Consider the following 26,412-nt stretch of genomic DNA (forward strand, 5'->3'; position numbering starts at 1 on the left):
TCCACGGTCTAAGACTTTGTGATGTATATGCAGTGATGATGATCTATATGTTGTTTAGTCTGCATCCTTTTTATGTCTCCAACTTATGTGCAACTTTTTAGCCTGAACCGGTGGTTCTTGGATTGTCAGCTGACCTTTGTGCAAAAGGCTCGTCAAAACTCTCCGGAGGTTCATCGAAGGTAAAATTATGCATTCGAATCAGCACTCCGTCATGTGTGTTAAACTCTGAATCTCGGTGAAATAACACAACTCTGGCAGCGGAACCGCCACCACATTTTTCTTTAAAGGTTGCCCGATTGCATTCTAGGATACATGTCCAGGTGAGTAACTAGAAAGCGTATCGCCCCTGACGTTGTCATTTCGTGATGCGAAATTAAGATCAAAGTGGTATCGACCAGAAAGTGTATCAGAAACATTTGTGACGACAGAATCAGCAGGACTCAGATGGTTCACATACACTTTTTAATGAGTTAGGGTCAGCACACCGAATTTCATCTAGAACGACATTGATGAGGCCTGTTTAGCAGCCAGTCGCACATATCCCAATGGTTCAAGCAAGAGGCTACACGGTTGTTCCGAGTATAGCGCTTGCTTTTCAACGCTGAGACAAGATGCCCCCGACGGCTCCCCGAAATTGTGCGATCAGAACTTTGCCAGCCAGTCTATGAAGCTTTAGATCTTTTCGCCATCTGCAACCGGGATTTTAGTTGTACAGATTTTCCTGATAGCTTTCAAAATAGTGGGAATTCTGTCGTCCTCGATTTCAAGTGTAATTCTTCAAATGACTCTGGGAGAGTTATTTTGTACTGAAACGATTGATTATTATTTTTTTCCATGGCTTATCCAGCGTAGTTTTGTTTTATTTAAACACGCGCGCTTGTATCAGGTGACTTTAGTTGGCTTATTTGAGGATATATATTCGGAATCAGATGACGTCATTCTTTTTAAAATTTCTTCCGTAAACATTTTTCGTTAAATTCTGCTGCGATTCAATAGAGAAAACACTGCAGAAGCTACGGATATCACGAATTTATCCCCCACGTGCTACTCATGGTTAATCCTAAGGCATCTGTATTGGTTATTCAATACAGCGACTGATCTGAAAACCCATGCATCCAGTTGTCAGCTGACTGCCAGATGTATGTCCGACGTGGCGTAAATCTGCACATCTCGCTGTGCTAAGGTCACCACTCCAAATACTGGACGTCTGGTAAAAAGCAGGTGATTTGGAGGCAGGTATATCTATATCAAAGAAAGGCGCTGCGACAGTTGCATTCCAAGAAACAAACATCGCCGGACAAAGGCGTGTGTCTCCACTTTGAGGTGATACACAAATCTGAGCGATACGCGGTCTCCTGAATCGAATCGACCCAAATACAGTGGGAGCAAAAGGCCGAACTTGTCCCTCTGCCGGACAGAACGTTTCGCAATATTCCCAAATCAGAGTGTATGACAGCACGTTCATTTACCAACGTCCATCTTCCACAGAGAAGTCCACAGTTTCTCTAACCACCCCGAAATCCACGTTGATCTTCATGAATATATTTTTTAGACTGGTATCGCCCAGGAGATTGAGTAACCTGCGCGTCGGGATCTTCGTTTTACCACTCAGGTAACCAACATTCGGATTATATTTATCTTGTAAGATAATACTACTGGATTCCTGAAAATGTCAATTGACCGGTCAAATATGATAGTTTGGGGCTGTTTGGCCTTGTCTGACAGCCTTTCAGCGGTGCAGTCTAGGTATTTCTCTTCATTCTAGGTTAATGTGCATGGTGGCACAAATCCAAGATGTAGGTTTGGTTGGGCAGAGATGTGAAACGAGCCTGAAGGACGGCCAAGGTGCCTTTAAACTTTGAAAAACGTTACGTGGTTTTACTGTCATAAGTGTGGTACAGTTTTCACAAATTAGGTGTGCGGTTTCTGCCGGTGCTCCAGAGAGTGCCCTGTGACATCCTCCATCTGGTTTTGACTAAGCATTCAAACCTACTGCTTATGTTGACGGTTCAAAAATCTGATTGCCAAATTTCAAAATTCGTCGGTTTCCGAGGATGATACTCAAGAGGTTTGGTTGTTTAAATCAGTTAACAAGTAAGCAGCCTCGTGCTTGAACATTTAATTCTTTCATGTTTATCCACAATCATTCATTATTCACTTGAGCTTTCCCTGAGAAGCGAGAAGGCTCAGCGCGAAATTTACTGACCGGAAGGTCCGTGGATCGAACCCGACCTCTGTCTCTCCACTTCCCCTGTCCGGGCTCCGGCAACCTCGCAGTATCCCGGCCCTCGTTCTTCCTTCACGTAGCATGGCAGCTAGGTACCAAAAGTGTATTACACCAGAACAGCTTTCCAGAAAAGCTAAGAACGAATGTACATGTGTTTAATCATTATTTGTAATGGTACTAGTGCACATCACACTAAACTGCAGAGTTTTGTAACCGAATCCTCGTAGCTGGTGGTCTGAACACTGGAACAGTTAGCCAAGTGCGGCTAATTCAACAGTGATTTACTACCACTGTTCTCTTTCCAACTACAGTTTATTTTTCCTTGATCCACTCATAGATTGTGAGTATCTTGAAAGGATTTCGGTATTTTTATTTATGTAGATAAAATCAAGCTTTGCTGAGAAGCCAATACTTTAAAAACGGTTATTTAATTCTTCCTGAAAATTGTGAAGAGTGTCGATCTCAAAAAACCTGAGAGTGTACTCCCCCTGGCTAATAGTTCCGACACTTGCTTTTTTTTACCACAAACGGCTGTTTATCATTGAGATCAAATTGAATAGCAACGCATGGGTGAACGAAACTTTGGAAATATTCTCTTTTTCGAAAAAGTTGGTGACAATCGTTAGTTTTATTGCTGGGCTAAGTTTCGCTTCGGTACAAATCTTCGTCGTGCTTTGGCACAAATCTTCGTCGGGGCAAGTGACTAGGTTCCGAGGTTGATCGAGATTTAAGGCGGAAGGGGAACCAATCAGATAAGTCAAGCTAAATCTCTGTTGGGTGTCAGTCAAGGGATTTTAGTGTGCTACAGTGGTTGAAAATGTGTTGGGTCGGTGGGGGAACCTACATTTGATTGGGCCCAGCCTAACGTCTAGTTCTTCTGGTTTGGTCCATTTGATGGTCCCACTTGAACATTTTTTGAACCTTCTCTCTGTCTGTGTGGATGAGCTAGTGCTAAGATAGTTGTGTAATAGGGATGCTGTGAACTTTTTCGCGTTGAGATTTCCACCCCCACCTCCTAGTTTTTGCCAGTGATTCTAAATTGATTGACAACCGCACGGTTACGTGTCAACTCGGCTTATCTGAAACTGTTTTCCTTAAGCTCGCCAGTTTAACACCCTTGATCCCATTCACACCGAATATACACCACAGCCTCGGCTATCAGCCGCTGTGGTATGAATCGCAGTCCCCGTCTTAAATCTTCCGCAATCTTTAGATCTATTCTGTGTCCCGTCTCTAAGGCATGTACCGCTAGTACTGAGTCTTTGACTAGCGTTTGGTATTCTTCTGCATTCCTTGGTGGTTTCTTTATCCTTCTTTTATGCTCGCGAATTACGGTGCGCAACTTCCTGACAGTTTGTCCTCTGTACACCTTAGTGCAAAAGTTTCAATTAATTTCATTCACGCAATCCCTAATCCTTTCAACCGGCAGGGGGACTTTCAATTGCACCAAAACTGAGCGTAGCGTTTTTCCCTTCTGAAAAGCTACTCGAATGTTGGCTAAGTTCAACAATCTTTGAATAACCTCCGATGGTCCTGCTTTATGTGGACTGACTGCTGTGCCAATCCATTCCTTACTGGATCTAGCTACTGGAGCCAATATCTCCCTTAGTTGAAGCCTAATCAAACTCACCGGGTATTCTATTTCTTGAAGTTTGTTGGGAATCTCGATTTGAGCTGCCGTTTGGTCGATCTCTTCCGTGCACAGCGCTCTAACTCGACGAAACATCGATGAGATTATACTGGCGTACACGGAATTTGGGTGTGCTGATAAATAGTTTATTACCATTTCGGTATCTGCCGATTTCTGGTAGATAGTAGTTTTTAATTTCTCACCAGTCCAGAAAGGACAATGTGCCCGAGGTGGACTCTATTTCCATGCTAAACTTAATGTGTGGGTTTAAACTATTGAGATAGTCGTGGAAGCTGTTTACGTTATCTCGTTTGATTACAACAAACGTGTCGTCAACATAACGCGAAAAAATTTCGGTGGACAATTTTATCCGGACAAGGCTATTTGTTCGAAGTCCTCCATGTGAACATTGGCTAAAACTGGGAATATTGGAGATCGCAATGCAAGGCCTTGTTCTTGTGAGTAAACAGTTGTGTCAAAAACAAACTGATCAATATTCAAATACACTCTCATGCACTCAACTATTTAATCCTTCGAGAGCTGTGCCGTTTCCCGAGTGTCGTGTTTGCCGGTAACAACCTCCTACTTACCTTAGGGCTGTTTGAGTATTTTGTATGTCTGGAGATCATGTCGAAACTCACGAGGACTGCGTCCATCTCCAAAGAAAGCCCTGTGACCTTGCTGGCAAAGTCGTACGAATTTCAAATGAAAGTGCTCGACTTCCCTGTGAGCGGTATTAGTATACCAGCTAAGGATCTGGTCAGTTCATGTTGTGCTTACTAGTCTTTGAACTGCCCTGGGTGGACGAAAATGAAAATCACTTTCGTTCTTCTACGATCACCTGAATGAAAAACGAAGCTCTCCATGAGGATGGATTAAGGCCATATGGTTAGAAGAATGCACCACTCAAGTGATTACTGCAGACTGAAGTTAGTTGGATCGAAAAATACCGATATGGCAAGTCCTAACAATAACAGAGCACAGAAAAGACAGACCTATAAAGCGTGCTTTCCAACAGCCTGAGGGTAGAATCATTGATAGAAGTTAGATGCCAGTGATAAGCAAATTAATTACATCCTGGCCTTACCTTCATTGATAGCAATTGTTTTCAGGCCAAAAGCAATCACATCACCGACTACCACATGCTGTTCGTCAGTGGAATAGTGGTTCAGTGTTAGTCAGTGGAACGTCATGGTGAAAAAAATGTGCTTCAAATAAATAGGTGCAGACTTACTAATTATAAAGCACAATGTCTGGTGTCCATATTTGTTTGGCAGGCACTCGAACTTCGACCACTTGTGAGTAGTTGTTTGGATCCCATGTGAGAATATGATCATTCCAGTTCTTTTTAGTCCATGCGGGAAAATAACAATAGTGAAATTCAGATGATACATAATAGGCTGATATAAAACAAAAATAAAATTGGTCGAATTCGTAACGAAACAACGAGCCCAAAATGTGCAAATGGTGTGCGTTACATTCCTTCTGAACTGCCGAGTGTTTCCCGAACCACCGTCAAATATTGACCTTTCCACTGCCGTCATCGTAAACACTAAAAAACTTGGTAATTTATCAAGCATGCTGTTTTTCGAAGGTGTTCTGATTTTTGGGTTTGTGAAACCTACTAACTTAAGAATGGCTTTAAGATTTTATGTGCTTTGCAAGAACCAACATCTTACCTGAGTCGAAGACACTTCAAGTTTGGCACTGTCCATCGAAGATAAGGGAGGAAATAGTGAATTATAAGCTTCGCTTCAAATCAAAATATTATAGCAGTACTTTGCCCCCTAAGAGAGACCTGAGAAGAGGATGCAGTCCTAAGCTTGATTGCGTTAAGAGTCTGTCGTAACATCATAGCTGCAATGGGACTGACTGCTTAGACGGACAGAAATCGGATTGTAAGTGTCATCCTCCCAAGATTGAATCAACGGTGCTAGTGCAAACAGGAATTGGAGTTAAAGTTGGATGGTTGGTTATACAAACAAATAAGAACATAGAATTATCCAAAAAGACCTTTTTTTTAACCAACTACCTGGTCCCACCTTAGTGTTTCTTGTGTGACAATGTAACAAGATGAACGTACTTGACTCTGACCCGTTCGGATGGGCTTTAATGGAAGCCACAGTCTACTGTTTCAAGTAGATGGCTGTTTCCAGTGCAAAGAATAACACAGAATATATACAGCAGAAAGCTGGTAGTGAGATCATTACCTATTCATTTATTGAAAGTACGAATTTAAACGGTGGGCCTCAGCTGTGAGTTCAATAAGACACCGTGTGCTAAGGTCATAAGAAAATCCATGATTTTAAAGTTAAAGCTATTGCTGACAAAAAATACAATAGGCTAGTAGATGATCGATAACATTAGAAACGAAACATAGGTTACGGGACTGAAGCAACTTACATTAAATAAACAACCACTGAAGATGAAGGTGTAAAACGCGCTCATTAGGAAGACTTTCACCACTTTATTGCAGCCTTACTATCTACTATAACCCATTACGGAAGTGCTACTTATTTTCTCCCCAGCAAATTGCGTCTGTTTCCAACCAACATTACAATAACATTACTGAGTGACAGTACCTACTACAGACTTGTCATCCGGTCATCCATGGTCCGGGCACAATCCAGTGGGTTTGTTTATAGCGATTTGTCTGAGGGAAGTACCGTGCCCAACAAAAGCCAATCTGCTAGCGACAAGGAACCAGTTCTGATAATCATCATTATGTCATCATGAATAGGCCAACCGACGCCCTCAGCAAAACATGCATCTTTGCCCACCGAGTCTATTTTGATCGGGTTTACATAGTCAAAAGTGGTTTCTTGATAAAACAACGATCGACCCCACAAGAACGGGTTGTAGTTCACCTGCTGTGCACCTGCATCCAGTGGATACAAGAAACAAGTTTCGGATTCCAGCCAACCATAGTTTATCCGAAAAACCTAAGGATTTCGTTCCTTAGTTATCAACGTTCTGGCACAGTGCCATGTGGACTTTGTGCATAATTATATGTTCTGATGTTTGAAAGTCAATGTGATAATTATGGTTGCTTTTTAATGCTGGGAAATAACAGAGGTGGGATGCCCAAAAAAGAATGGTTCACGCTTTGGTTACATATAAGACAATAGATCGCTCAGTGAGAACAGCTCTGAACATGACCTTCAGTTGTTGAGTTGGGCTACTGATGAAAACTGATCATATCTCCTACAAAAAGTTTACAGTAAGTTCAAGCACGCTTAGAATAGTCTTCACAAGCCACGTTGACTAATCTTGCAGCCAGTACGTGACACATCTCATAATCTTACTTTGTTTGGGAAGTAAGTCAGAACCTTCGGATAACTGAGCAAAAAGAAACTGCCCGATGGTTTTGCAAATTTATTCTGACTGCGCAGCTTAACAACAAAGCAACAGGTTTTATTTCATCAGTTGCGTATAAGCAAGGTTATTTAATGGGACTCCAGAGGTAGACGGCTTTCACCATTAGCCTAGATTTGCAAAAATCATGTGGAAACCACGGCGAAATGCAGGATAGGCATTGAACTAGGTATGAGTTCATGAATGTAGGTTCACTAGCATAATGGAATACTTTTTTACGTTTTGAATGTTGCTTTAGTGGTTCCTTTAAACGACTACTAATGGTTATATGTGGTCCCAAGAATAACCACAGTGTTTTCATAAAGGTTCATAAGGTTGTTGGAAACTCTCCGACGGCATACGGCTGACTCACCAAGTAGGCGCATTCCCTGAGTTTCCGTCTATGATGTGTTTTAGTTGGGCTGTCGAAGAGTTCTCAGCAGCCTTTGTAGCAGCATCCTTTGTGAAAATACACTAAGATATCTCGAATGTCGTACCAACTGAAACATCAGTTCTTTTTGCAGCACATTCGATTGAAAAATATCATGAACGAGAGATTCACTTGAGTCACCCGTGGACACCATATTGCTATGCAAATGAACATAACCGTACTATGTTTCCTGCTGGCCAAAACTAAGTCGTAAAGAAAACGACTGTTAAGAGGGCCGGATGAGTGACCACTCTGACCAGTATTTCTCCCTGTAAGGTTTTCCTGTGCTGTTTAATCGTGTTGTTTTATCTTCTCAAGGATAGACGCCTTACTCAGCCTAACTTGACGTCTTGTTAATAATCCTCATTCATTTGTTTCCTGCGCTGGCGCGCTCATCGACCATCATCCGTTTTTCTGTAATGGCGTCCTCACCTGTCATTCACTTAGTCACGAAGGCCGCTCCGCCCAACCTGCTTTCATGACATGTGTGCACATGACATCGACCTAATTATCCATCCGCGTTTGTGTTCCATCGTTTGGGTGCGCTCTGACCTGCTCTGTCGTGTTTCCATGCTATCGTATCGCCGGTCACAATCAATAGACTGGTCTCGAAAGGGACGATCGCAACGCACACCACCGAGCCGACATACAGCTCACCACAGTGATGTGTGAGGAAATGGCGCTGCAGTGTACTGGTCATCAAGAGAATTGTGCACGTGTTTGCACCACGGAAGTGGAAAGCTGTGGTTTGTTTTGTCCATTTGGGAGCCCCAACAGTTATGCGGTGTCTGAATCGACTTGCGTTTTATATCAAAGATTAGTCCTTTTTCAAATGGCAGTATTTCAAAAATCCAGTAATGTGATTTGGATTCAGAACATGGAGACGTTTAACTCTACACATTTCTAGATCGCCAGGGATTGAACTCCACAGTCTTGAGGTTGTTGTTATTAGCGCCCAGGAACAATTTTATTGTTGCACAGGAGGAGACTCAGTTTTCCGCTCAGGCTTGGATGCCGATATCAAAGACAACCCTTTTCAGAACACTACAACAACAGGGGTCCAGATTAGCGGCCAAAATAAGTAAGGCGGCCCAAATAAGTAAGGCGACCCAATCCTTTTATTTATGGGATGGAGTTAAAACTGCAGTCAATATTACAAAACGTGCAACGATCCCCGCAACACTACAACATACCTTTCTTGAGATATTACGTTGCTGAGAGTGTAACCAATTATTTTTTGGCGCGTTCAAAAAAATATTCCAACAAAAACCCCGGAGTGTAACACCAAGAAAATATTTTGATTTGTTGATCGATCATTGGAGGGAAGCTGCAGATATGACCCACCGATATATCCACCGATCGTATTTTTCCCTCAGCAAAACGTCAATTCTGATCACAGATTGACATGAGTTGTAACACACGCCCACACCATTAGTTTCACACGGACAATGCAGACATTGTTGGTGACAAAATGGAATGCAGATGCGTGTATTACTGGTCAATGCGCTCCATAATCCATGGAATATGAAAACGGCTTCTCTTATTCTAGTGCTCATTCAGTGTAGAGGTTTCCGACGTCTATCATTTACGAGATGAATGCGGTTCAACAATTCCGTTTCAGGGTAGAATACGAAATTCCCAAAATTATGCTACTCATGTCGATGCCACTGTGCACAGTGCTGAATGAGAATTTTACAGGTACTCAAATACACTCTCATGCACTCAACTATTTAATCCTTCGAGAGCTGTGCCGTTTCCCGAGTGTCGTGTTTGCCGGTAACAACCTCCTACTTACCTTAGGGCTGTTTGAGTATTTTGTATGTCTGGAGATCATGTCGAAACTCACGAGGACTGCGTCCATCTCCAAAGAAAGCCCTGTGACCTTGCTGGCAAAGTCGTACGAATTTCAAATGAAATTGCTTGACTTTCCCGTGAGCAGTTTTCGTATACTAGCTATCAATCTGTCCAGTTCCTGTGGTGTCGAGCCTATACCGTCTAGTATTGGTCTCATAGGAACATTTGCCCTGTGAATTTTTGTCAGACCGTAGAGTCGTCATTGAGTCGTCATTTTTGGTTAAAACGATACAACTTACCTTGCCTTAAATGGCTTACTATGGATGTTAAATATCTACCAACGTGAACCCTACTTTTATTCATTGTTGAAGTAATACTGCTACCGTTAATTTGTCAATAGGGTCCATCGGCGAGGTGGTGCCTGACGTTTTGAGGATTGTTGCTCTTGTTCATTACTACTGTGGGTTTATCTTTATCGGCCTTGGTAATGCCAATACTATTTACCTGTCTCAGTGTGATCAACGCACAGTGCTCTGATGGTGCGATATTTGGAGCTCCCGGTTTTTGGTATTTCAGGACTGTGACCAATTGTGACCCGCAGCTTCTCAGCTTGCGCTGAAGGAAGCTTTTGAAACACTGACTCTAAACTAGAAATAATTTCCCCCGGTCTTATTACCCACACAGGAAAGTTTAATCCCATTCCTAACAGACAGCGTTCGTCTTCACTCAGTGGTCTATCTGACAAGTCAACTATACTACAGCAATTGTTGGATGGTTTCTTCGTTTCTGTGATCTTTCTGGGGCCTTGAGTCATTGAAGGTAATTGGTCAAACTTACAAATCTCCCTATCCTTGTTCTTCTCTCGTCTTTCCGTGCACGAACCGCAAATTGTCCCATGCACACAGTTTGATTATAATGTGCAATAGTGCTGTGAGGGGGCAATCGATTCTTCTTTATAGGTGTTCAAAAATGCTTCAGTAAACGTGTGGCGCAGTTGTAATATAACAGCGATCATTGACAGGAGGAAAGCAACCTACCGGTAGGATACACTGGTTCTGATTAGAAAGTGGTCATTTTTTTCACGGATTCAATAAGGACGGGGCTTTTGATCTCACCTTCTGTGTCAGCTAATCATGTTTCTAGCTTCCTGCTCGATGCTTTCTCTTTGTCTTTTCAAGTTAATCTTGCGCCATTCATAAAACCGTTGAACTACTTTAGAGGTCGCACAGTAGTGACGCACTTGTGGATTGCAGTTGATTTTCGGCAAACTGCGGTCTTCGATTTGCCACCGTGTTGGAAGTTGAAACAATTCAGTGTAAATTTGGGACAGGAAGTGAGCGATGATTTATGGACATGGTCAAAAATTGAGTAAAAGAAACACCCATCAGGCTCATTTCACTACGCAACCTTCCGGGGAACGTCAGGTGCACTGTTGAAACAATGGGCTTCAATATGCAGTTCAAAGCACTGTTGCTGTTTCCTAAATCATATTACCAAATTCAGCAGCGACCTTTTTCATTCCTAACCTTGGCGATACTAAACTAGAAGAGATACTGCCACCGTTTCTTCAGAGTATCCAAAAGGAAAGCCAAAAGAAACCTCTGCTGACTTTGGATAACTAAATGCCGATGCACCTTTGTGCGAGTTAGGGTTCAGGCTATTTGTCAAACAAAATGTTAGTCTTATACAAAACTACTGTCGCGGTTACTTAAATCTCGTCGACAGCTCACGACCGGTTTTGCCGTTCTTGGGGCTCATCAGTTAGGCGCAGTCCTCGAGTTCCCGATAACTTTTTGTTTCACTTGAACAAACATGGATTGGTTTTGAAAATACACTGTTCTGCAAATCGGTTTGGTTTTCACTGGAGGTTATAGCTTTGTGACGGGATTGTGACACAAAAAAGAAAACGCCTTTTTTATTTTTCTTATTACTGATACGTACTTTTAAGCACTTAGCCCCCCAAACGTGTGGTGACCAAAAGACAAAGCTAGGTTTGACGATATGCATGTATGAAAATGGACTCCAATAAACAGTGTAGGCAAACATGAATAGAAGTGGGCCACAAACATTTTGGCGTGTGGTCTAAAAACACTGGGAGATGTTACTTCACTTCAACAAGTGGACAATTTCTTGAACAGGAAAGACTGTGTTAAATATCACTCAGCGAGCAATGTTGCAGTCGATACAGACTAATCACTTGTCTTCACAACAGAGGTAGATTATTGCCATGGCGAGCGCGAATAGCTGTTGAAAGTGTGGGGAAATAATCGTTCCTTCATCAACACTGACAAACACTGACAACCTACTTCTAGCGTCGATACAGCTAATCACTTGTCTTCACAACAGAGGTAGATTATTGCCATGGCGAGCGCGAATAGCTGTTGAAAGTGTGGGGAAATAATCGTTCCTTCATCAACACTGACAAACACTGACAACCTACTTCTAGCAACATAATCTGAATTGAATCTTCAATAAAAATGATGAATGTAGGTAGGCAATAAAGGATTCTTTCTTTCGGGGGCTGGTTGTAGCAAGCTTTGTTGCTAATAGCGTGTCAGAGTTACAAAAATACGGGATCGTGTGAGCTCTTTTCATTTCAACTTAGAGTTCCAGGCCCTAGTGTGAGATAACTACGTGCTGTGGCACTTGAAGGGCCACTTTACAAGATTTATTGTAGTTGCAAAGGTCGACCAGATATCATTTCGGAGAGGTTTGATAAGCAATATAGGGATTCATTCCTGGGCAGCTTTTCGCGTTTGACAGGAGAGCATCGTCAGACCCTCAGATCTTTTTTGCAGTTCGTGATAATAAACCTTATGAGCAAACTACTTTCAAAAGCACTAAATAGTGTCTATTGTATCACACAAAACTCGGGACCAAATATGCGGATCCAGATTTTTCTAGAGTGCAAATATTATGTTACTTTTCAAACTCTTTCTGTCTAGAGTCCCACTACAATGTAGCATCGAACTAGGTCGGGAAATGATAAATTCATTCCACGAATCCTGAAAATTTGTATGAATAAACTGACATCACATGCACCACCAAACATTTCTATGAATTTTCTCTGAAGCACACTCTAAGGAAGCCACCCCAAGGAAATTAATCTCAATAAGCAAGAGGAACAGCGTGATATACTAACTCAACTGCAGCAACTGCAACAAATTCTGTCGGACAAACTGCGGGGATACTATGCAAACGAATAAAGGAACGCAACTCGTCCGTCAGGAGACATGACCCCTGTCCTTGATATCCATACACGAGGACCAAGAAGGCCACAAATCCAATCTACAAAACGCAAGAATATTTGCACTCAGAGATACGAGACATGAAAGAGTATTTCTGGAAGCCTGGTACTCCACGGCAGATTCGATCAACCGGTGCATCGAACTGGATCCAATTTACGCACCCCTACGTGCGAAACACCAACATCTCAACTGGAACACTCAGGGAGGACCGAATATTGGATTCACAAACAAAGAAATAAGGAACTCCTTGAAGGCAAATCACAAAGGTCACTCCAGCATCGACCAGATTACGACGGCAGGGTTTGCCGAGCTCAGAGGTCACGTGGGCATCGGTGAATGGTGCCACAGGACAACTGAGCAACCAGTGGAACCGCCCGACCGAACAGCTGATCGCAATCAACGGGCATCCGCCGCCACCAGTACGTACAATAACACGCGCTTAACACTACTCATCGCACCACCACTGACCCCACGCCACGCACTACTACGCGCCCCAATAACCCACTGATGAGGTCACCTCGATTGCTATCAAATTGCCCAGCTCATCGAACAAGCCACCGACCGTCTACGCTACCTGAGCTACCGACATTTTCCTCTATAGAAAAGACAAAGTTTACATAGGTGTGTGTTGTGTGATTTGAACAAAGTTAATAGATTTTTTAGTACGATTTTTTCCATGCATAAAAGTATCACCGGAAGGCAAATCCACCATTTTACCTATTCAGGCTATTGTAACCCATCAAGATTACCCCTCATCGGAAGACCAAAGTAGGATAAGTCGAGTCCTTACGGAACTATTTTAGAAATAGGACAGTGCTGAGTTCTTGTATGAACGTTGTGAGAGCCCGCTTTGATTATTGTAAGTGAGAACAAGAGTAAAATCTACCTTTTAACTGTTTGACACACGGTAAGATTGTTGGAGGCCGCAAGTTGGAATAAATCTTTTGAATTTATTAGGGGTTTGCTTTTGTTTTTTCCACCTGACTGAAGCTTTGATATGTAACAACGGCTAGGTAGTTGACAACCATGCAAATCAGAAGAACGTGTGTAAGGGAGGTGTGGGATGAGATGTAGGAACGAATGTTACCTCCTAATTGCGCAGATTGAAGAAAGATTTTGGTTCAGTTACTCCATACCAACAGATGGGATGATGAAGGGTCTTTCCGTGACCTTTGTCCCTGACTCAAGTGTTTGGACCGCGCGGCGACGGTTGTTGGAGTTTTTGGATGACCTAGCCCAAAACTACTCGGCTGCAGGTAGCCACCACAAGGACAAAGGGAATAGGGCACATTAGTCTGACACCTCATGCAGCTATACACAGCAGTGGCACAAGACTCTGATTGTAGGAATATTTTTGTCATGTTGAGTAGTGCGCTTGCAGTCATTGTCGACCATCAGTAGGTCATAGTCTGGTGAGAAATTCCATTAGCAAAACATAGCCATTCGTTGTGCCATCCAGTTCCATAATAGTCTGTCGTTTCGAACCTAGCACGATATGTCAACGTTGCTGTAAAAGCCACTCCGACTTACAGACCAAAACAGGTCGTGTCTGAAAGGTATGTGCCTGGCAAGTGTCAATGTCAATGGACTAATATTGTAGATGAAGCGTTTTGTTCCGTCTTTATGGTGCCCTTTCTGGGTTGAAGCAATTTTTATAGTCACACAGCTCTCTAATAAGTGTAGAACTCGATTTTTACGATAGGCACATGGCATTGGTGGCTATATTCAGTAGGCAATCTTACCGAGTGAAAACGAAAAAGCTCACCAGTTCTCGTCAACTTTGTCTATTTTTTCGAGAAGAATAGCGAGGAAAATCCTCAGTTCGCAATACTTCAAGGATCATATTTTCTTTACTACAGAGTATCAGCCCCCTGAATGCTTCTACCGAGTAACTGGGATCCCTTACGTGAAGATACCTTAGCTTATAAAGCATAATAACCTTTCTAAGGCCGCGGAAGTGAAAACGAAAGGATGATGCGTGTGTATATTGATCCCGCCATTTCAGAAACTTACCTCGACACCCAGGACAACCAGAGATCCCAACATTACGGAATCGAGTAGTGGTACTGCACGCTCATAAATCTTTTGTTTACAACCAGTTCGGATGTTACTGTTGGCGACAGTGAACGTTTGTGGGCAATCATCTCCATTCTGTCCAACAGAGCCTGTTTTGCAACAAGGTACGGGATACTGGATGTCTGTAATTGAAGAAAATATGAGTACAATACTGAGTCACTGTGAGGAAGTCTTGTAAATAGCGTGCGTTGTCTGCAATGTAAACTATCCGGGAAAATGATAAGTTTCTAGAAAAGCTATAGACGACAAATGAAACGCATTGTATTGCTTTTGAACAGTTTTATTTTGTTTATTTATTTATTTATTTATTTATTTGTTTATTTAATTTTTATTTCTTTTATCTATGGAAGGATCGTCCTCCACCGGCGTAATCATACTAGTAGGTCCAAACAATTGCTTTTGACAGTTTTATTTTGTTTATTTATTTATTTATTTATTTGTTTATTTAATTTTTATTTCTTTTATCTATGGAAGGATCGTCCTCCACCGGCGTAATCATACTAGTAGGTCCAAACAAATTGAAGGAAGCTTTGGACTTGATTTTCGCTCTTATTATTATAGCTCACCAGTAGTGCACATCCAATGGCCGTGGTTTTGATTTCCGGACACCTGACACTCGAGGCAAGCGTGTCATACTACTTCACCAGTGCAGGTCGGACGCATCTGATTTTTCACGTCTGAACGGGCGAATGAGTTCGCGCTAGAGCGATGTGATTGGTCTGCCCGACACTTCATCGAAACGACCACCCGGTAACTGCCCTGTTTGTGACCATCGATTAACGTCAGTAATTCTCAGCCAGATGTCCGGAGTTTCAACATCACCACGGCCATTGGCAAGGTACTGCTTATGAGTTCTAATAAGAGCAAAACTTGGTTCCAGTACTATCTCCCGTTTGTAAAAGACTCGCCTGAATATCTACATATATTTGATTTCATCAAACTGTCAGATCACACGGCTTTTATTCGCGTAGACCGTAAGAGAACAGAGTAAAAACTACCAGTAAAATGTCAATTAAAATAAATGCTTTGTTGCATTCAGTCTAGTGAACAAGGGAACACAAAATTATTAGGTAGATTGGGTACAAACCCACAATGCTTGCATCTCTCGTCCGTTGCATAAACAGCAGCGCGTTTGTCATACAGACATTCATCCTTTGAAATAGTTTTTCGCATAGTCCCTAAATTTGTCATCTGGGGTTATGCTGAGCCGTCTGAGTTGACCATCTTTTTGGCATTCTTGACTAAATGAAGTAACTGAATTTACCGCATACCAAATCTTTGTCTTCCGATGAGAGGGACTGATTAGGAGCGGAGCGAAATTTGGTGTTCTGACAGTGTTGCAGCAACTAAATCGTACGTACGATACTACTGAATGCAAGCTGCGTTTTTAAACCATTTAGTGCTATAAGTTCTCTTCAAAATGTACAGAAATTCCCGGATTCAGCAAAATTCTGTCCCCTCACCATAGGACGCAAACCGTTTGGATATGGAATTCCCGGATACCCTTTCTTTTTAAGACAAAGGTTTTATCTCATATTTCTTCAAGTTACACTATACTAGATAAATCGTAGAAACGCTTTAATAAAACTGTGTTGTTAGATAAATCTCTTGCTTGACCTCGCACCTCATTGCGTTCCGATCAGCAGATGATGAGTTAAAAATAACCCGTGGCACATGTATCTTGCTTTCACTCTTGAATACAAAGCTTCTTTCATGAAACCAAAGATTTTGAATGGATATCCATCTCCTTTTCACGGTTAATATTGTCAGGTTATATACCAACCTAGGCAAATTGTTGTTCCTTTAATCTCGTGGCATCGTAATTTGTTCATCGTGAAATCTAACCGTTGACTGGTAAAGACAGTTTTGATCATCACAGTACTAGTTCACGGAACTGGTTACGCTATTTTTACTTTCAACTATTGCAGAATCGACGTCTGCTGATGGAGACGACGTCCGAGCAATATAACATATTGTTGTGACTACTTCTATTGATTAAGTAGCTCATAATTTGGATGAACCTGCACAGTATTCCGTCAGATTGAGGAATTCCGCGAATCAACCATCATCAAACAGTGAGATGACCAGACAGAGGATTGGCACACTGACATTCAGTGTGCCAGACCTTGCCATTCATTAACACTCTGAAGTGATACGGATCGTTCCTGGTCTTGGCCAATCATGCTTCGCCTACTCAGTCCTATTCTGTGCATAAGCAGAATCAGCTTTTCCACCAACTCTACAAAAATTCTATCGTTCGTAAACTTTCGAGGAAATTTGAGGTTTTTCGCTTTAGCCGGCTTCAACTAACCAACGTAACCACCAGTGCCTGAGCTGGCGAAACACGCCAAGCCTAATCTCATTGTTGCTGGATTGCGGTCAAAATGTGGGCCATCAGAACCCCCGACTGTTCGCAATCACACATGCCTTCGCACCGATGCCATGCATAGTCGCTATTCAAATTCGTGTAATGATACAAATGTTAGTCATTTGAATACCATAAGTAGCAGACTTTCCAATTTGAGCCGCTTTGGACATGATTATGCAGGCTGGTATTATTCAACCAACTGTTTACCCAAACTCACGTCATTGCAAGGAGTAAACTCTGCTTTGAGTACCGCAGTCAGAGATGGTAACTTCATCAATGCGGAATCATCAAACTCAATATGGGAGAGGTAGGTGTCTAAGTCTTAAATTTTTCTTCGTCCTGGGGACTGAATATCAAAGCACACCTCGTTGCAAACAAAGCGAATGCTTCCTGATTGGATATCTTATCAGAGTGCACAACTTCAATGAGGTTTTTTTCTTTTCTTTCACTATGTAAGATAGCAGACTACACTCGTATTTCACTTAGTTAAATCAAAACTAGCTTTTTAGAGAATTTCGTTTGGCCTTTAGTAGCGAAAATAATGCAAATCAGACCTTTCCAATCATTTCCAAGTATTGGGTTCAACCTATGCGCATTATCGATCATATTCTGTTCACATTGTTCAATAAAACAACCAGAATGTTTCAGCACTAAAGGGCGTTTGCTGGGCAACATGGTGGTAGAACTACGGGTTCGAACAGTAATAATTTGTAAACTCACAAACAACGAAGATCATTGTGAAATTCCCCATCAGTTAACCCAAGTCTAATGCCAAGTTAGGTATAATATTGGCTCTTCAGAGCATTGACCGCCACCTAGTTTTTTTTCTCGAGGGAAAAATAATGAGTCATGGTAGTTCCAAAAAACAAAAGCGAGTCGTAGGACATTGTCTCCAAATTTATAGAGGTCTAGATCTCTTCATTTCGTATATTACAAGAGAGGCTTGTGTGGACAGGTGATTGTATTTGTGCCTAAAAATCAACAATCACATAACAACATTTTGAGGAATTCTCTTTCGGCATCTTTAAAATTATTCCATCTGGTTTATTCCAACAGATTTCACGTGTTCCTGGTGCTTTTTACTTAGTCGACGGACAGTGCCAGGACGGCTACCAGTATATCATTCGAACGTTGCTCAAATGTGGATAAGTTTGCCTGCACAGATCTGATAACCGAGGCGTACTCAGTTCGCGCTGCTGGAGTGAGGTTAAACAACATGATTCGCCTATCTGCCGCCCACAGTTTGAAACCAAGTCCGATTAGTGTGTTTTCTAGTGTTGTCCCTCTCTAAAGTGAAGACGAGACGAAGTAATCAGTGAGGTACCGCATATGACTAGAGGCAGTGTAACAGATGGTTTCAGGTTCAGCGCTTTCGGAAACCGCCTGTTCAGTTTGGCAATGAATTCCCACGGACATATCTATTATTTGAGAGATAGTAAAATAATTTTATATACCTATCCACTCAGCCGTATCTACCGACCAAATCTTACCACCACGACGTTGTGAGTAGAACATCTGTTGGAATTTCTTGTTACGTATACTCCACAAATTAACAAAAGCTATCTGGAAGGACTTTTCAGTGGTCATTCGGCATGCTAGATCTATGCTAGAAACCGCGTTTCAGTCCCTAAGAGGATTCTCACTTGCATCGCTTTTTTATAACTTGGCCAGTGAAAAGCACGTGTGAATAAACAGACATTTCGACCACTAACAGATGGCATGTTTTCTGTTCCAGGTAATGGTGAAGTCAAATGAGACCAATTAAAGATATCCTGTAATATGCAACGGTTATTTTAATGGAACAACGAACTTGCTACATAGGGACCAAAATATAGAAATAAGGTTTCATAGTTTTCCCTGTCATGTGTGCTCACTCCGACATCTAGAAACATCATGTGAAAGTTCTATTCTCTCAGATGCAACCATGCTCCGCCATTCATTCGTCTACTAGATCCCACGTTTTTTCTAGGTTTTAAATTTTACTTCATAAGAAGGGCTGACTTTTTATTTGCTTCTTGAGTTCTCGTTTTTCCCGGGCCTGAATAGAAATTTGGTTTTCGAAGATCATGTGCCACGAATTTCATCTGCTCAGTCCAGTGGGTCGGGGTATTGACGGTTCTATGGCGAATTAGACAGGTTGTGAGAAACTCACATTACAATCCTTTATACCCATTTATGGACAAACATGAGTTTGGAAATAGCAATAACTTGTGGACAAACTGTGATTCTGAAACGTTGTCTTGCAGGTGTCTTGCAACAGTATTTAACTTTTCAAAAGTTTACTGGTCCCTGTCGGATATTTATGCAAAAAAGTATGAGGAAAAAACGCACTGTTGTCAAAAGTGAGACAATATTTTGTTGCTTCCCATACTCCTCTAAGATATTGTTTAAGTCAATATCATTTTAAAGACGGAGTAGTTCTAAATTCTCATTGCCTGTGACCACATGTTATTTCATATCCAGTTCCATTTTAATCAACTCATAGAATACAATTTCACAAAATGAACACAAACTCTTAATTCCTCATCGTTGCGATATTTGAAAATTCAACCGTTCAAGTGGGCAGTACCAGAACGATTTATTTAAACGCCTTTACCGGTACTCTGAAAACGCTGCCGTCGTTGAAGCAGGCAAACTGGAAACATCAAAGTCGTTTAAGTGTACACTGAATCCGTGTTGGGATTTATAGCATTTCTGATTGAATACTTAAACGTCTCCGATATCACTGGAGTCAGATATATCCGTCTCTCCTTTGTTCAACAGACCCCGTTATTTAATTATCAAATATGCATAATCAGTCATCAGAATATGAAAGGATCAAGGGGGAAAAGCATTTTACGGCATTCTACGAACACACATCCACGATGCTTACATGTTTACGGAAAATGCATTCCTTTGTGCCGCGGAAAACTCGCCGATTGTTAGGGACGTGGAAATTGTTCCTCTGACCAAGGTCAGTAAATGTAGGCTTCTCAGGCGCCCAGCCTACGTAAATATGCCAACGGGTGTGTAAGCAAGTGAGTTATGGGTCAACAAAAGCAAAATCCACGCCGCACGTGATGGTCAAGCGTGGCCAATTGTCATGGAAGATGATGGCCATCCTGTACCTGAGATTGAATGTCGTCACCTTGAGGCGGCTGTACGCTTCGCCCGACGGTCAGCAACAGAGAATGACGTAAGGATGTACGAGTTGTCTGCAGGAGCACGTCTCATCGGAACCAACTTTGAGTGTTAATCTGAATGCACCCCGAGTAGTACAACACGTACGGACAGAACTGTAGCTGGTGCTAGTGGTCACGGATATGGGATAAATGATGCTAAGGATCTGTACAAGTGAGCAACCCTTTATCCTGATTTCTCCTTGACTTACCCTGAAGGCCTCAGGCACAGTTTTGTTTGCCTAGTCGGAGTCCTAGTTCTTAACTATTCGGTCAGCGTTTTTGAAATTTCTGTCCGACCAAACAAACGTCGCTGGAAACTCAGTTACTTTAAAAACAATTTTGCTTTAATGTGTGTGTCGAATGTTCAGAAAGAGCTTAAGTCAAGTTTCATGATCAATGTTTCCAGAATATTTGATAAACACATTTACAGTTAAAACATCCAACATGCTATCAAGAGGAATATGGAAGGAGATTTCACTTTTAACGAATAGCAAGTTATGGACTTCTATATTGAAGAAAATAACGTTCAGATGTTGTCAACTTTAACCTGTTTTATTTGTTATTTTTCTACTAAATTTCTCTTCAAAAGCTGAAATTAACAAGATCTGCCGGATTTTCAGTAATTTTTGATGCCTGGCAGAAACAGTACGCTTTTCAAAAATATTCAATTTTAAGCCTTAAAAATGTACCGTCCACGCCAAAACAAACTGTCTAGAAACGTTTTGAATTTGAAACGTTTTTGAAAACAATAACTCACTTGCAAATTGCACGCCATTGTATGAATCTTCTCGAGTAAACTGAGATCCAGCAGCGGTGAAGTCATTCGCATCGTTAAAGCCACAACATTCAAGCTGGAAAATGGAAAACAGTTCAACGTTACTTGGCTTTTAACTAATTAAAAATACATTCACCCCCTAATTAGCCTCCGATGGTGCCTTGTAACTGGGCTATAAAACCCAGACTTCATTTGAGGTCAAACGATGAACAAATATCGAGGTTAGATCATGGCGGGAGGGATATCGATGTGTACGCTTTCGTGGAGGAAATATCCACACGGACTATGAAAATTTTGTGTGGATAGTCCACACAAATGCATACCAAACATTAGTCAAAAAGCAGGCCTGTACAGCCAATTTGAAACAAATTTAGTCGCGCGGCTAACTTAATTTTTATATTCATTTAACGTCGAAAACAGTTTTATTTCGGTGAGTAATCAACAGACGGTGCACACGCCTCTACTGAGCTTACCATGGACATGAGCAAACCGAAGGTGACGCTCTCCACTTCACCGCTCTCAATCGATTTATAGTTCTTGGTCATATCGTCCATTGAATCGTAGACGGCAGTCAAAAACTGGCAAATTTTTCAGAAAAAAAACAAGAATTCACTTATACAAGCTTTAAATTTGACACCCTTGTTGAATACTTGCCTACAAGATTTATCATAAATCTCAACCTGAAGTGGCATTCAGAAATCCAACAAAACAGTATTAAAGAAAGCCTTACTGAGTAGACAAGTTTATTTAAACCTACTTAATTTGGAAAACGCGAGTCCCAATAACGTAGAATCAATTGGCATCCTCAGGTTCGCCTTATAGAAAACACTATCCTGACTGCGGAAGTTTCTCCTATAAGTTAGGGCCTGAAATTCTTTGAGGGAGGTACTGTGAGACTGTAGAATTTCGCTGATGTTTTCAGATTTGAAATAAAACATCCCTTGAGAACAGAGTGCAGCTAATGTGGGCGAAATTCCGGCCCATTCGTTTCGTTTCTTTGTTAAATAGTAGCTTAAATTTGTACTTCTGTTGGTGCTAGGCGGTTCAAATTAGACACAATTTATTTTTATATTTACATTACTTAATGTATTCTAAAGTGTCACTAGAATCAAGCAGTTATCTTGACTGCATTTTTGAGGTATATCAGTTGAAAAATGTTGTCATACGATGACGCAAGACGTGTATAAATTCCACTACAAGTCCTGAAATGTGGTAAAATGTTTCAAAAAGTTCTGCTGAAAGCTAACTATGAGGGATTGACTTGAAATTTGAGGTTTACACCACCCAGTTTTCACTAGTTCAGTGGTAATTCTTTATGAATAATTTTTATCATCAACATCAACAACATCTATGTTGGATAGTGATGCGTCGCAGTCGTATATTGGCTTGTATTACTGAGAAATGATTGAGCAATATCGTATTCTACCAGTTTTATATATTGCAATAAAATTACTACCAGAAACGCTAGTTTTAGCCTTTAAACTTTTTTCCGTTTTTCTCATAGAAGCTTCCCGTCATGCGTTCATAGCCAACTCACGATCTGCCCGAATTATTTTTCTATTTGCGTAGAGTTGGTTGCTAGTGTAAAGTGAGGGAATCGCGATCAGACCCGCAATTTCCTTCTCACGTGATGTGAGCAGGTTGATGTATGTTCTGGTTGTCCGCACTCGACAGGGGAAAGACAGCTGATATCACTAAATCACTCGCACATTACAATCATATCACCGCCGGCTCTTCCAAAAGTGTGCCAACTGATTTTCCAACAATTCCAATAAATCTTGGGTTCATCACCGTTTCTCTGATAAGTTGATCTGCTACTAGGGCATAAAAACTCGACAGATATTCGACAGTGTTGTGGAATTTGAGTAGCCTGTGTATACTGATTGGTCATTTGCCTGTCCGCCGAGCGCGTCACTTAGATTGCAAAAATTTCATCACTAATCGAACTGACATCGTCAGTGCACTGCACTGCCAAACTCGACGAACGGACTAACAACTAATCGACAAATAATTATATGTATTTTGATAACTGCTTAGAAGGACCGACAAGTTATCTACGATGACTGGCAATCAATTTTTAATAATTCATTGAGGTCACGGACTAAAAGTGGACACTAACTTTCACGGATGACTCGTGTATCTGTAACTGACTTTCTTCCAGTGTGCCTAATATCCGTTGTATGTTGTAGGCATCTTTTTAACGAATACCCGGCAACGCTCGTACTGCCACACGTTAGTTTGTGAAACCCACAAGCCATTCCTTTTGTACAGTTTAACACGATAATAATAAAAACCAAGCACCACATAGAAACTACATTAAAAACTTGTAAGGTTAACAGGCAAAATGTTGGTGGAAAGCGTCCACCATACCCATGGATGGCGAGAACCTAGCGTGTATAAATAAGGGCAGAGTAAACCTGTCAATAAACGTGCGCTTGTGCCCTAAAACCCTGCTTTTGTTTTGCAAAACAACACGGCTTAAGGTTGACTTTGGCCAGCGGATTCATAAGTCCATATTTCGTCCCAACGTGCTTTTTCGTCATAATCTATGCGGTAGCCAACTTATGTTTGCTTTAGCCCCGCTGTTTCTTTCCGGAACTCATACAAATCAGCCCAGCATTAGCGGCGTCCTCTACCATGAATTGAGCCCCCTGGATTCGCTAGTAACTGTAAACCACTGCATCTTTTCTACAACCGTCTAACCTGCTTCCGTTAGGTTATAATTAATTTCAGACTTGAACTCTTGGATCCCCACTGCGTTACGGATTTCCGTTTGCCTCAGCAATGGTACTCATTTCGTGTTTCTATGACCTGATGAAACAGAGTATTATTCTGTATGCTCAGTATAATATTGGTGGCACTCCGTGTGACTAATCGTGCGAAACTTAAAGAAAAGGACTCCCCAACATCTACGAAAGGAGCTGAGTTCACCGAAGAATAGCTGAATTCGCCGCAAAGCCCTGGCAGTCCAAAGGAATCTCATCAATACACAGTCTCTCTATCACACTGAGGAAACTTGTCTGAAGACCAAAGAACAAAATGAGAGAAAATTTTGTACACGCAATAACCCGGGAAGCGTGTGAATAGTGGCAGGCAGAAGACAAAAAATCATTAGAGGGAATTCCTGCAAACCAGGGTACTCCTGAAGGGATTCAGCTAAACTGCATGTCTAATTACTCCCAACATTGTGGTAACAGTGAGTCTGCTTCAGGCATCTGGCTAACGGTCGGCGAAATGGAGTTCACTGTAAAAGCAAACGAACAATGTCTGCGGATGGGCAACATTCAGAACCAAGCGGGCATCCAGTATTCAGGAGACAGTTTGTTCAGAACGCCTGCAAGGAGTGCACTTGATCAATTCTCAACGCCTTTCCGCTCGCAATGCAAATATTAGGTCCCTTGCTCAAGGATCTAATTCAAAGTTTCTGGATCCATCCCTGTTGGAGCTCCACATGCATTATCCAAGCAAATTTGTGCCTCATCTAAACATTTTCAGCTCTAGCTAGTTTTGATAGCAGAAGATCCTTACTTCTTTATACAACAGTATTATCAGCTATACAACAAATCTAGATGCTTTACTAGACTGCGGTTTGGATGCTGAACTGTACTGCTTACTCTTAATACTTATAAAAACAACAAAATGAATCTTTCTTCGATAAATCTATCTACAGAAATGTTCTAACTAATTAGGTGCACCAGAGTATTCATCTTTAAGAATAATGGCAGTCATTTTGGGGTGATTTCGCATGAAACTCAGTGCAGGAAAAAAAACATGTATAGCTGCCCGGAAATTGATCAACGAACTCTTGTAAATTCATAACGCCTAACAGAACTAGTCATCTCTAAGATTCTTTTGCTGTTTACCGCCATTTTGTAAGACTTTATTTAGGAGCTCTTACTTTATTCGGGTATCAAGACCGCTTGAGGCGCAATGAATGGTACCTTGGCAAAACAACAAGCAGAACAATTTCCACACAAATGGACCGCTTTCCGCCCCATTTATGGGAGACGAATTTTAGTAGAAAGAATGTTTCGGTTTATTTACTATCTTGCTTTCTGTTTGATGGGCAATGTGAATGATTTAGATGAAATCAGTCTGAACAATGAAAGCACAAACTAGTAAGCTGGTGACCACAAGCGCTAAGGCGTCACGGTTTAGCAGTCTACCTAAAAATTCGTTATTTACCATATACTCCTTTAGTGAAAGTGACGGTGTCAGTACACTAATATGGCTTTACGTGTAGCCTCTTGAACAAGGGTCTGCTAGAATACAAGGTGCTTCTACAACGAAAAACCAAGTCATGGCTGAACATTTAAAGTATCGAATGGAGTGTTCACTCGATGCTAACCCGGCACGCGAGGTTCACTGCTTACATTGGTCTTTATTGACCGCCATTTGACATTCGGAGTCTCAAAAAGAATCCTATCCACTCTAGTGTCTAAACACTCATTAATGTTATATATTTTTTTCCACCTGGAATGGTAAAAAGCTTCCTTCACAGTAAGTGGACCTTTTACAACAGTTTCTCCAACTTTTGAGTTGTTTTTCATTAACTAATCAAATAAACCGTGAAAAGTATGCTGCATCTGCAGAGGGTTCCCATGTATCTCGTATCCAGTATTACTACAGGCTCCAAAAATAAGATTAAAACATGGTATCGAAAGGATACGTTTACCATGAGTCTCCAAACTTACCAGATCTTTCTTACTAAAGTACACAATCACCAGTATGATATGCGCCAGGGCAATCACTCCGACAACGACTGCGTACTGGAATGTAACATAATTCAATTAGGAGTGCGTTTTTTTTAAAAGGCAAAATTTTCAACTCTTTTCAAGCGACAAAAAAACAGTAGGAACAAGCTGGGTAATAGCTACATAACATGCAGCCAAACTAACAACAGAACTCGGTAAGACGAAAGTATAACTTGCAAGGGTTTAGGTTGTTTCAGAACAAAACTATTGCTTCAATCACATGAAGAATAGTTGCAACCGATTGAGTAGTCATCGTTTTCAAAAAGGCTTGATGATAATCGGTAGATTTATTGCTTTTCAGAAGGGAAAAACACTACGCTCAATTTTGGTGCAATTGAAACATCACCTGCCGGCTGAAAGGACTAGGGACTGTGTGTACGAAATTAACTGCAACAATTGCGCTAAGGTTTATATAGGACAAACTGCCATGGAATTGCACACCAGAATTGGTGAGCATAAAATAAGAATTAACAAACCACCAAGGAATGCAGAAGAATACCAAACGATGGTCAAAGACTCTGCGATGGCGGTACATGCCTTAGACACGGGACATAGAATAGATCTGGAGAATGTGGAAGTCTTAAAACGGGGGCTG

At 41.4% G+C, this 26,412-nt stretch overlaps 1 protein-coding gene across 1 annotated transcript; it reads right to left on the reverse strand.

The window, feature by feature from the left end:
• Nucleotides 1-14,696: 14,696 nt before the first annotated feature.
• T265_15272 (hypothetical protein) lies at nt 14,697-25,832 on the reverse strand (the record flags this gene model as incomplete). Its single annotated transcript, XM_009177356.1, has 4 exons — nt 14,697-14,910; nt 20,997-21,139; nt 21,537-21,641; nt 25,758-25,832. Coding segments are annotated over 4 exons (537 nt in total), but the record flags the coding sequence as incomplete, so codon positions are not given.
• Nucleotides 25,833-26,412: the final 580 nt, after the last annotated feature.

Source organism: Opisthorchis viverrini (genome assembly GCF_000715545.1).
Source record: "Opisthorchis viverrini unplaced genomic scaffold opera_v5_413, whole genome shotgun sequence".
In the NCBI taxonomy this organism is placed as follows: domain Eukaryota; kingdom Metazoa; phylum Platyhelminthes; class Trematoda; order Opisthorchiida; family Opisthorchiidae; genus Opisthorchis; species Opisthorchis viverrini.